The sequence below is a fragment of the Microtus ochrogaster genome, chromosome 18 (assembly GCF_000317375.1).
Source record: "Microtus ochrogaster isolate Prairie Vole_2 chromosome 18, MicOch1.0, whole genome shotgun sequence".
NCBI lineage: Eukaryota > Metazoa > Chordata > Mammalia > Rodentia > Cricetidae > Microtus > Microtus ochrogaster.
The window spans coordinates 54,840,320-54,853,321 of record NC_022020.1 but is presented as its reverse complement, the minus strand read 5'-3'; the positions used below and the strand labels follow the sequence as shown (position 1 = coordinate 54,853,321).

The window sequence follows — 13,002 nt, the reverse complement described above, 5'->3', positions numbered from 1 at the left end:
ATGCCCTTGCCCACGCCTACATCTTGGAGGGCTTTCCCAGTTTCTTTCTGGTCTCATGTTTGACCACAGGGTATTCTACCTGTTCTGAACTGATTTTTGTGCAGGGTGAGACTCAGGGACCCAGCTTCACCCTTCTGCATATGGTCTTCCAAACACAGAAAAAAATGAAGTAGAGATTCTGTGCGATACAAAAAGAAAACAAAGAATAGGGCAGCATGAAAATTCTCAAAGTCCATAGTGGGCTTAATAGGAAATGTCATTATGAAACTCATCACTATGTACGATGAACATATGCTAATAACACAAGAGGAGAAATGGAAGCCCTCAGGTGGCATCCAAAGTGCAAGCAGGGCCAGTTGCCCTGGGGGAGTCCTAACCAGGAGAGGCTTTCTTGAACTCTGTAAAGTACCTGAGGATATAAGGGTGCTCAGACAGAAAGGGGCATATTGGGGCAGGATGGTGTGAAACGCTACAAGGTTGGACTTTGTGACCCCTCAACCAGCACTGACCATGCTGCTATGAAAGCCAGCATACAGCTGGCTGAAGGCTAGAGTAAGCCTTTTCTTTCTCTGCCTCTCTTTTTCCTCCTGGCTTCTCCTTTTCCCTCTCCAAGAATGTCTGCTGCTGGTGAGGGAATGCAGCCTGTGATTAAATGGTTCCTGCATACCATGAAGCAAAAAGGAACAGCCAAGTCTCTGGTAGGCCTGTTCTGAAGCAAAAGACTAGCAATATTTTTAGACAGTGACCATGTGTCGAACCTTATATAGGGGGAATCAGAAAATGGTAACTCGGCCTTTAAAAGTTTTCGGGCTAATGGCTAATTAGAAATAGTTATTCCCATCACTAAACTGCTCATGAACATAACTAGATTTGAAGGGTACTATTTTACCACAGACTCTGTGAGGCATACGTTGTAAATGACACAAAAATGACTTAAGAAGACACTTAATGGCTAAGTAAAATGATGTTCTCAAACTTCAAAGGACCAATTAGTATGTATACGTTATGGCCGCTAAATTATCAAGAACTGACTTGGCTACCAGAGAAGCTGCTCAGGATGTGAAATCCCCACCCAAGGAAGGACTTCTTGCCAATGTGGCCACAAATCAGGGAACTGTAATGATGAGAGAAAGAGAGGGATAAGATAGAAGCACTTAGCATCTCCGGAGCCAGCAGTAGTAGGACAGACAATGTCATTTGTCGCAATGGTTATAAAGAGATGAAAAGGCAGTGTGAACTTGATTCATGAAATATGCCAGGTGTAGCCCTGAGAACCACAACCTTTAAAGGAAGCTGGAGTCTTGGCACAACTGGGCAATCTGCAAAGAAAATTAACCCAAAGGAATGAAGACAACGTATATGGGTCCCGAGGAACCCTAAACCATCTGATCACCAGACTCAAACTTACAGAGACACACTGAACTCAAAGACACCAGATATTTAAGAACACCAACTTGAAGCCATTTCCCTGCCGTTGTGTTTTTAGTAGTAGAGAGGGGGAGAAAATTAGAATTTATTTTACACACAGCAACCTGTTAAGGATAAAACTGGAAAATCAGAATTTTCTCACTTTAAAGATAAAAAATTTACAGTTGTATATACAATTGACTCTTTAACATGGCTAAAATCTCCTTTTTCAGAAATGTTTTCGGCAAAAACACTTCTGACCAAATTTGAACAACATAGTTTTAACAAGGAACTGTTTTTACTTGAATCAGGTACAAATAAATTTATGGTGTGCAATTAGCATTGGGCCCAAATTCAAAGGCATTTAGGCCTCATTAGAATACAGATATCTCAAATGATACCTGGAATGCTTCTAGAACAAGCCTTGGATTTTCTTTTCATTTGAGGCTTTACCTGCCAGGAAAAAACTGAATAGTTTCTTCCTGTTCTGTTCACTTCATCAAAGTCCAATAAAGGAATTAAATGAAGCGACAGTATTGTATACTGTTACCTAGATCTTGACCTAGTAATGGATTTGATATCCTTCTTGTCTTCGTCTAATTTCTTGTCCTCAGAAGATTTGGTGTCTTGCAGGTTCTCGTCGCCCTCATCGTCGGACTTGATCTCGGAGCTGCCAGACGACACACTCTGGCCCTGGAGACCTGGTGGCATTCCTATAGAAAAACCAAAGGAGAAACAGAAACGGGGAGATCAGCTGATGCCCAGCAGTCTATGCAGAAGCACATTCACCCCAGAAACGCAGAGCTTTCCGGCCAGATCTGGGGCCCTCCGGTCGCTTTTCCGAGCTGTCTGGGGAAGTTTCGGAAACGCACCTGTGGGAAGCAAGTTTTCCTTGCATCGGCTCTGAGGTTAAATTCTATTTTGCAATCTTTTGGAGTAGATGGTAATTTCACTGTCTACAAAACATCAACTTAATTGCAATGAAAATCATAATCATGAAAATCACACACCTCAATGTTCTGATTAAGAACCCGAGTAAATATCAGCTATTATATTGAGTTTCTTCCATATGCAATGATTTAATAGAAAAATGTCCTTAAAATATAATTCCCAGGGAGTACGCTAAATATGTGCAGTCAAGGCTTCAATAGATACCCTAATGATATTCTGAAATTAAGCTTCTCTTATGCTTGAGGAGTAATCAGCATTTGAAAATGGTACCTATGGAAGGAGGTGCTCAGCTCGCCGGAGAAATCTGGAATTCTAACTTTGCTCCACTGCTCACGTCCCCATGGCATCTGCATGTGTTGCTGTGAGAGTATACTCACACGTATGTGCCTGGTGCCCACCCTTCTCTACCACTTTCTGCCTATTCTTTTGAGGCGGGATCTCTCCCTGAAACCTGGAACTCCCGTCTTTTTGGTTAGTCTGGATGCCAGCCAGCTCCAGCGGTCCTCCAGAGGCTCTCCCCTGGGGGTCAGGGTTACAGGTGTGTACAGGGTGCTCAGCTTGTTATGTGGGTGCTGACATTTAGACTCTGGTCCTCATTGCTGCTCATCGAGCACCCGTAATCACTCCCTGGCCTTCGCATGACATTCAAAACATGACCTTAATGGAACCTGGTTCTCGGGTTGAAGGCTGTCTGTCACAAGCATCCCTCACTCACAAGCTGTGTACTCTAAAGACGTGTGACTCAGAATTTGTCCCATGGGTCAGGAGCCTTCTTGCCCTCTGGAGTCCTGAACAGCACACATTCCCACTGCCACAGCCTCTGAATCGACATTTTAATTAGACTGTCAGGCTACAGGTGAAAACCATATCATAAAGAGGAAGAGCACAGTCATGGGATCACTCCTGCTTTAACCACAGTGAGCCACATACCTGTCTCTATAAGTATTCAATTTTGCACTGGTTAACAGCTGAGAGGCTGGTTATAGGAATTCCCAAGGTAGCATTAATTTATTTTAAATAGGGAGGGAGCAAAAAGACACTGTAAGTGAACATTTTTCATCTGGCCCATGAGTAACGCAGGAAGTTGGACCCAGGTCTAGTCTTTGAAGTCCTGGGGATACAAAAAGTCCTTGTAATGGGGGGAGGGGAGCGGCACACTGTTTGTTACAGGGCTTGATCACTCCAGAGCAAAAACCATACAACACAGTTCACTGTTTTTCCTTTTCTGTATTTTAATGTACCTACATTTCCTTCCATCTCAAACGACGACGATTTCCTCCCTGTCCATTTGGAAACATCATTTTCAGGCCACAACTAACCATATTAGAGGAACGAATGGGTAAAATGTGGAAATAGCTAAAATAAAATTTCCTCTCGGCATTCTGTTGTCTCGTTCCCCGCTGAAATGGGACTGGGCTAACAGAGGACGTCTGAGGAAAACAGCCACTGAAGAAACACAATTAGCTGGCCAAATTCTAGCTGCTTTCCCATTATTGACCACTTTGGTACCAAATTTGGCTCTTGGTTTTCTGCCAGGGCCTTCCAGACGCTGCCAAGGACACTTGACACCAGTGTGAAGCCTTTGTTTACCAAAGGTCAGGCACCCGTCCTTGGAGGTGACTTACCTCTGTAGGGGTCTTGGGGTGGGTTCAAGTCCGGGGAAGTTGCCGACTGGACAGGAAGCTGTGGAACCGGAACCTGGTTTGGCAGGAGAGAATGGCTGCCTCTCAGAGTCACGCCGTCTTCGCGGTGGGCCCCAACCTGAAACGACAGAACTAGAGCGCTGAGTGTGGCCTGGAGGGACAAGGGCTGTTTTCCAGGGGTAGCTGGGACTTGGTGCAATAAGGGCGTCCTGTGAAAAGCCGTCCTCCCAGTGCATTCCACTAGAGGGCGCTGAAGAACTGCACATACACCTACAGTTCTGTGCTTTGGAAAAAAAAGGAAAAGAAAAAAAATCCAACACTTAACACTCAGTAAGATGCCATGCCTTACATCCAGTGACAAATATGGCAGAGGAGCTCAGGCAGGTAAAACGTCAAATTGTCTCCCAGGGTGCTGCAGTGGAGCGCACTGATTCGTACCCATCTGTCTTCTATCATGTCCGCCAACAGATCTGACAATTATCTTAATGCCCATATGCTTAATTGTGGGCTTCTCAATTCCCCCATTGCTATCGGAAATCCTACAGGAATTTCAATTTGGCATTCGACTTTCATTTCAGGGGATAAGATTCTCAGGCCTGCCATTTTTTCCCCCCATAATGCCAGCGAAGTCTCTGGGAGCGGAAGCTCAAGCAGTATGGGACATAGCCCCTGCTCGGTACAAATATAATAAAATGTCACCTGGCTTTCCAAAACTGGCAGCCCATTCCAAATTAATGTTCACTGTATTTCATCAGCTGCTGCGTCTCAAATCCAAAGGGGAACCATTTCTGCCAATGCCACCACACCGGAAAATGTACCAATAAAGGTTTTATTAAACACACCAGTAATGCCATCATTGCTATGTGAGGATGTCTGGACATTTTTCCAGCTTCCCCCCGTCTCCACTACTCAGATCCTAAGAAAGACACTGTACTGTAAATACTCTTTATGCTTCCAGGAAAAAAAAAATAGAGAGTTCAGTGTGGTTCCTTGAGTTAAAAAGAATACCATTGAGTTTTATGAAGTAGTACTAGCTGCTCTGGGGCTCAGAGGGGATGAACTCGTGGCACAGGAGTGTGGTGGCTGACTTTGTAGCTTGTGCCTTAGGGTAAAACCATTGAGCGTTTGTAAACCAAGGGAACAGGAAGTGCTCACATTTGCTCTGCCTTTCCAAGAGGCTATTTAGTTAGCCTCCTATCCAGTGCGTACGTACGCCAGACAGTGGGTTGAACTCTAAAAAGCATTTATCCATGAATTTATACTGCTGCGAACCAACATTTATTTTTCTAATAAAAAATAGAAGCACACTGAGCAGAAATTTCTAGTCTTTCACCGTCATGTTTCAAATGATCGTTTCCAAAGACGTGAAATGAAACTACCAGACTCAGAGAAGCCAAGGACTTTGTTGACTGTGTATCCCCTTTACACGTACACCATACACAGCTTGCCAAACTAGCCATATACTACACACACACACACACACACACACACACACACACACACCAAAGCAAGAGAAAAGAAAACAGTTTTGGACAGGAAAGGAAGATCACAGAAATTCCTGTCATTGTTTAGATTCAAAGCACAGCTGGGGCAGCAGAGGACTCAAAAGCCCTGAGTGAAAATGAGCATTTCTGCTGCGACATGGGGCAGTCTAGTTGTGGGCACTTGGTGTCTGCGTCTCACAAGAGCTTTCTGGATGGGGGTTACTGAGTTTCCCCAAGGCATCTTCAGATGTACCGAGACCCCGCTCACCCTCCAAAGTAGCCCGTTGTGTTTGGAAGACAGAGGGGCACGGCAGTAAATCCCACCCACTAGCCCAGGTGTCAGGGCTGGAGCTCCAGGGAATGGAAGCTCTCTCTATACTAACCACGGGAACGGGAGCTCTCTCTATATACTAACCATGCAGATGCAGGCCCAGCTTTTCTCTGAAGCTAGATCTTCTCTGGCAGGCAGGTCATAACCACCTATTCCTTCAAACACATCTCACCAATACTTTATGTGGTTGTTTTATTTTCCTTTGGAACAAGAATGGCAGTCACTTTCCAGGTTTTGATTCACCATTTTTACTTTGGAAACCCCAGCGCATTAAACAGCTTGCATTTCCATGACGGATGATGGTTCGAGGTTGGAATCCCCAGAAGTGACATCAGATTTGCCCTCAGTGTAGATGGAAGGCCCCTTTTCCTTCACAACCACCCTACAGATGTACACAAGCCTTCTCTAAAAGGCACCTGTGACAGAATTTAAGACTTTTTTTGTGTGCGGTTTTCATTTTACAAAGTTACTAAATGAGTATTTTCCCTCCTTGTTTCCCGAGAGGGGAAAAGAACTGATAACCAGTACCTTGCAATAGTTGTCATCAAAGCTGGGTGGGAAAGACGGGGTGAGCGAGCTAAAAGAGGAAGGCGGAGTCCCGGTGCCTGCTTCTCTGGGAGACGAGCAGACACCAGAAATCACGCAAGTGCAAATGATACAGATGATACGACAGAGAATGAGGCCTAGGCTTATCATAAACAACTCTAAATCCATGGGAAACAGTGTATAACACAACAGCTGTGTACAGGCCTAAGTGCTTTACCGGAAAAGCCTTGCACAGTATACAAAACTGATGGCTGACGGAGCTCAAGGACCCTAAAGGCTCACGCTAACTCTACTGACGGTTACTGCTGGAGTCACTGTCTCTAGCTTCTTCAGGCCCATTTGGGTTAAGTCCCTTTACCCTACTATGACGGGAACATAGCAGAGGTTATACTTGAGCCCATTTCTTTTTAAATGTTAGGGAGGCTAGTCACCTTACTTTTGCCGTTTATGGATAGTTTCACGTATCAGTCATTTCGCATAAGGGAAGCTGGGGTCGATGGTGCCTTCGATGCTGTCAGTGTTTCCTTTGTAACCATGCAGACTTTGGCTTCCATGAATAATGCAGCTCCATGTGGTAATGAGCTGGAGCCTGTGGCTGGGGAGTAATACTCCAATTTGAAGAATTAGCTTGGGTTGTCTTCTTGGCCACAGACAGTATGTCTCAACCCGATTTACTTTTCCATTAAAAACATCATCTTAGTCACATACAAAGGGGCAGGTTGGTGGTGGGGGCTAGTGCAATTACAATTACAGTTATCAAAGTAGAGGAATTGATACACACCCCACACACACACAAATGAGAGAGAGAGAGAGAGAGAGAGAGAGAGAGAGAGAGAGAGAGAGAGATCACTTTTCATATAAATATAGACAACTAGGAAAAAGATTCTTTAACTAATGAATTGATTATTAGTATGATATACTTGGAATAGTTTTGGAAAATTCTTATTGACTAAATCTCTGTTTTGATAAACTTGCAGCCAGTTGTGAGAATAGTTGACCTGACTACCGCTGAATGGGCTCTTCTCCCTGCAGTCACTCTAATGTAGGTTGAGGTACTTACATTAAAAGGGAAATTGAAAAGTTAGTTTATTTAATTACTATTGACCTACCAGACACAATTTACGTGGTTCACACCTGTCACTTTGCAAGGTGCTATGGACGGAGAGATAAACATGTCAGAAGGATGCCAGCCCTCAGGAGTTTACAACAAACTGTCAAGCATCCATGATGACCAATTTAGGGTAGGGTTTTGACAGAATGGAACAACTTATTTGAGTTCGAACAAAATAAAATTTATCCTAAAGAATTCTGTAAACTGGATTTGGGGCCCATGAGGGTCCTGGACACCTAAAGTTGCTTCTTGTCTCTTATGGGACACTTGTCTCCACTTCTGCCTCAGGAGAAGCTTAGCTTTCCTCATGGCCCCCCTGTGCCCAGGTCATACTCTCCCTTAGCAACCTTGGGAACGTTCTTCCTGGCCCTGTGCCTCCTGCAAGCATTTCCAAGTTTTGAGATTCAAGAGTGTCTAAAAAATCAGTTCTCCACTTGGAAGACAACACGGGTCAGACCATGAGTAGACCACTGTGCGCTCAGGTAGTTCAGGGGACAAGGAAGAGAAAGCAAAGCTTCGATGGCCCTGCTCCTTCTGGTGACCTGATAAGCCATGGATAGTGGACACCAAGTAACACCTAAGCCACTCTGGAACTCAGGTCAGAACATACAAGAATTCTGCCATAGCCGCTGAAATTCTCCAGCCTTAGTTTATCACCAGGGATAGTCAAATACATTTAGACATGTATTAACTTTGTGAGTCATACAAATATCATGTAATTTAAATAATCACACTTTCTGAAGAACATTAGACACACTAAATTCATAGAACGCAGAGTTCAAAGGACTAGCGCAGTGGTTTTCAACCCATGAGTTGAGACCCCTTTGGGGGTCGAATGACCCTTTTAAGGGGTTGCATATCAGATAACCTGCATATCAGATATTTATATTACAATCCATAACAGTAGAAAAATTACAGTTATGAAGTAGCAATGAAATAATTTTATGGTTGGGGTCACCACAACATGAGGAGCTGTATTAAAGGGTCGCAGCATTAGGAAGGTTGAGAATCACTGCATTAGAGGGAGATAGAAAGCAGGTCAAACTTTATTTCAGAGAAGAAATCTAAGGGTAAGAATGGCCGAGTGAATTACCCTACAACCAGTTGCAGAACTAGAAAAGACCTAAACTAACTCAGAAAGCTTATGACATTGAGCAATTTTACTAAGCATATAAATTACATCTAGGAGAGGGAAGTGAGTTAAGAGGCACACGGGGCTTCTCTCCTGGAGTTTTTGCTAGAAAACTGTGTGCATCTGTATGTGTGCATGCATAATATATTCATAGGTCCACATATGCATATACAAATACTATGTGCATATAAATACCTGTACATGCACAGATCCAAAGCATTTTATTTTTCCTTTATTAGAGGAAAAAAAATTCAGAGCTGACTACCTTAGGCCAAGGCCAAACTGTCTAACTAAATTGCAGAATTCAGTATTTGCTGTGACTCTCCCAACATAAACAGATTTAAAAGACAAGCAGCTTCAAATTAGGTGGCCAACGGCCAGGCTGATTTTACTCTGGGACGCGAGGTGCATCTCGGTAAACACCGTTGTCCTTATCCTCAAGCTAACAACAAACACGGCAAACAAAAAAGACATTCAGTGCTTTTGCTCTCTTTGTTTCCAGGGAGTATTGTGAAAGTAATTATTCTGTTGTATTTAAGAGGCCTATTTCATGGATGGGAAAATGTATTAAATTTCATTTGGCAGTTATTCAATTCTAGTTAATGTTATCACCAGAGATAACGGCTTCCAAACAGGCTTTCAGGACCTGGCCCCTCCCACTCTACCATAATCCTTCTAAAAGAGCAGGATGGGGACTTTGGCAAATGTCATCCGTCCATGTCTAGATCCACATAAAAATGGCACAAAACCAGATATGTTATTGGAACGTTTTGGTTTATTAAAAACTGATGCTTATTACTGATGATTTCTGGCTTTCAGAAAGTACGAAAGGAACAAGAAAAGTACCAAAAAAGATGTTTGATTCTTTTTCTTTTACCCTTCTCCTGTGTTTCCTCAATACTCACATACGTACACACAGACACACACACACGTTGGGGGATGGTTCCCTGTCATTATGACACATTGACATGGCAAACACTTTTGGTGTTCAATAGTAGCCTCTCCATGAAATATAAACTCTCATTTATATCTGACAGTTAGAGGAGACTCAATTTCAGCTTCCATAACCTTGTTAGATCTCTGTCATATCAGAGGAAAGCAAACTTATTTTTCCCTATGTGCAACATCCACGGATACCAAAAGTGCATCCTTCAAAGATGCAGACATCAGTTGGCAAGTTTTCCGTGGTTCATAGAGGGAGCTCAAAGCTCCTCAGAGACCAGCAGAAGATGAACATTGTGAGGGACATACCAAACCCAGGGCCCTGCAGAAAACAAGATGGAGCTCTAAAGGCCAACCGTCATAACAGAAATTCCTAACATCCAGGATAGCCTTCACCACCACAAATATTTCCTATTTGCTCAGTTTTTAAAAAATGATCAGACTTTTTTTTTTTTTTTTGTAATGACCACATAATTGAAAATTTCAAGAACTTCTTCCTGAAAGCAGCTCAGGGTCCGGTTCCTCTGCTTGGATTTGCCCCGACTCTCCAACTGCTGCTGGGAGATGATCTCATGACTCTCAGGAGAATACCTAATTGTTTTGTTTCCGGAAACCTTGTGGCTCTACTTACAATTTGTCTGAAATTTAGTGTGACTCATTTTTGTGCAATTCTTAGAGATTTATTTAATGCTTATTCTCCAGATAAAAAAACATTCAGAATGATATCAAAATTTTAAGATTGATTTAACGCGTGTGAGTGTTTTGTCAGCATTCACCTGTTTGGACTACATGCACATAGTGCCTACAAAGTCCAAAAGGAGATTCAGAGCCCCAAGGATTAGAGTTCCAAATGATTGTGAGAAACTGTGTAAGTACTGGGACTCAAACCCAGGTCCTCTGGAAGAGCAGCCAATGCTGTTAACCACTGAGCCATCTCTCCAGCCCCTTCAAGATGATTTCCTTAGACCTTCACCAAGTGTGGCTTTAGTGGCTTGGATCTGTTATGTGACCAACTACGCCAAGCTCCTGGGCCTCCATCAAAATAGTTATAAGGCGTGATTCTGTAATGTGGTTCTCAAGGTGCACGTGATGAAAGCTGTCTCTAGTTGGTTTTCTTTCTTAAGTCCTATGTGGTGGAACTGTTTCTTGCCTTCCTTCTGCATCCCCACTCTCTGCTGCTTCCCACTCTTTACCTCATTTCTGCCAATGGCGGTGACATCTGGACACTATATTCCTTGTCAGGACTATGGGCATTTAGAGGCCCAGTCCACTCCTGCTCCAGGCAGCAGGCTACTAAATCTGTTGTACGGAACTACAGTTGATTTGGCTGTACTGAGTCATGCCCATCTAGTGTGGGGATTCCGGGGAGGACCCGCAGTTATCTGTAAGCAGCTTTATTTTGTTTAGAAGCTAACTGAACACTTTGACAACCACCAGTAACTGTGGATTTTTGAAGCATACCTATGTGTGTATGCTCTTGCAGATGACTGCCCTGTGAAGCGCTCTGGAGCCACAGACTGCCCACGACTACAGGCATACTATGATCCACCTTTTCCTTATAGTTTACTTCTCTGTGGGAAGCCGGGGAAGCACTGAGTGCATGTGCAAAGAGTAGATGAAGTCCTGAGGAATCATACACTGTTGACATACACAGGGCCTTATCAATGAACTGCGCTTCAGCCCCATGGGGACAGCCAAGCCCTCCACCCACGGTGAAGTTCAGAGGCCAAACCTCTCTCTGGTCTGAGCGTGAAGGCTGACAGACATGCAAGTTTGGGTGTCCCCCTCCCACATAGTTCCATCCGGGTACTGCTCACCTACTGAGACTGGCTAACCCCTCCCTCTGTGCTGTATAGCGTGTATAAATGTGTGGAGTCTCTGGTTGTTGCTGTACTTGGTGCTGCTCCATCAGAGCACACATAGCCCATCCAACCCCGGTTTCTATGTACACGGCGGCTGTTTCTTTTGTGTTTGTTCTTTCTTCACTCTCCTATGCTCCAGCAGGGTTGCCAGTACCAAGCTGCGCAGGACGAGGCACCTAACAAGCGCCTATAGTACAGATTTGTAGAAGGAACAATGGCATAAAGAAATTTGTCTAAACAAATGAAATGCATTTTCTCCACCTCTTTGCAAATCTTCATTGTTGGAATGCTATATTCTTCTCCCAGGATCTGGTCCCTTAGCTAAGGTGCGGTATAGTTAGGAACAGAGCTCTGAGCTCCATCTTCTACTGTTGGTCCTTGACCTGGATGCCCAGAGACTATCCTAGTTATCTCTTAGTTTTAATTTGATCAGCCTGAATCTTTTGCTATCTGCTCATGGCAACTCATCCGCTGGGCTTTCTCCAACATTACCGTGGGCCAGGGACGACAGTGGACTCACATCTTCTGACAGCTCCTATTTCATCAGATCCACAGCCATCATCTCGTCCCTAGCTCCTTCGGGACAGTGCTGATCTCCATAAGTCTGCGCTTTGCCATTGCCTTGCTGGGTTCGGGGAGGGAGGAGTCTCTCTCTGATTGAGTCATTAAAGGCACCACACATAAAATACATTCAAGGACATAGTCAGATGGCACTGGGCACAGACTTCAAACTTTGCTACGCATAAAGCCAATGCTTGTCTTGGGTTGTGAATGCCACATGGTTGGCACCTGGGTCCAGATTGGGGGACACCACTATCATTACCATGTGCAGGTGGATGTTCCCTAAACACCAATGATGGCACACGTGGCACATTTCCAGGAGGAGAGGTCTGACATTCATAACCTTTGATAATGTCAAGTACCAATTTTTGCATGTTTCTGCCCAATAATAAGCATTCCATTTAACTTAGCAAATGACTTTCAGATGTCCATATGCAAAGCACTCTTTAGGTACCCAGAGGGAAAAAAATAACAAAAGACAGACATCTATTACTTAACAGACTCATTATAATGGTGGCATAATATCATTAAGATATAAGACAAAATAAGACGGATGCCTCACAAGAGAACAAGGTCACAATGGGTTTCCAGGGATGATGAAGTCATATCTATCTGGGAAAACCAGGGCAACTGAGATAAGTTTTGAAGGACAGGGAGGATTTTGATGGCAGTTCTCTAAACCTATCTGTAATAGTCTGATATTTGACACTAATTACATAATCTCCCAGCTGTAATGGGAAATTTATATTTTTAACATCAATAAATGGCATTAGACAGTCTCTTTCTCTCTTTATGTCTCTGTCTGTCTCTCTTTCTGTGTGTGCATCTGTCTCTGCGTGTGTGTCTGTCTGTCTCTCTGTGTGTCTGTCTCCTGCGTGTGTGTCTGTCTGTCTCTCTGTGTGTCTGTCTCCTGCGTGTGTGTCTGTCTGTCTCTCTGTGTGTCTGTCTCTCCCTGTCTGTCTGCTGTCTGATCCTGCGCCTGTCTGTCTTTGTGTGTGTTTGTCTGATTCTCTCTCTCTCTCTCTCTCTCTC

At 43.8% G+C, this 13,002-nt stretch overlaps 1 protein-coding gene across 9 annotated transcripts in view; it reads right to left on the bottom strand.

Annotated features, from left to right (window-relative positions):
* Tcf4 (transcription factor 4) overlaps positions 1-13,002 on the bottom strand; it is a 338,712-nt gene that overhangs the window by 1,782 nt on the left and 323,928 nt on the right. For 6 of the 9 annotated variants that reach the window (XM_026783458.1, XM_026783457.1, XM_026783460.1 and 3 more), the window contains 2 exons: positions 3,984-4,119; positions 1,958-2,120 (listed from right to left, as the gene is read on the bottom strand). In XM_026783458.1, the coding sequence (XP_026639259.1) occupies positions 1,958-2,120; positions 3,984-4,119 (299 nt within the window). The remainder of the gene's footprint in view (positions 1-1,957; positions 2,121-3,983; positions 4,120-13,002) is intronic. The other 3 variants (XM_026783461.1, XM_026783462.1, XM_026783464.1) reach the window with 1 other exon arrangement.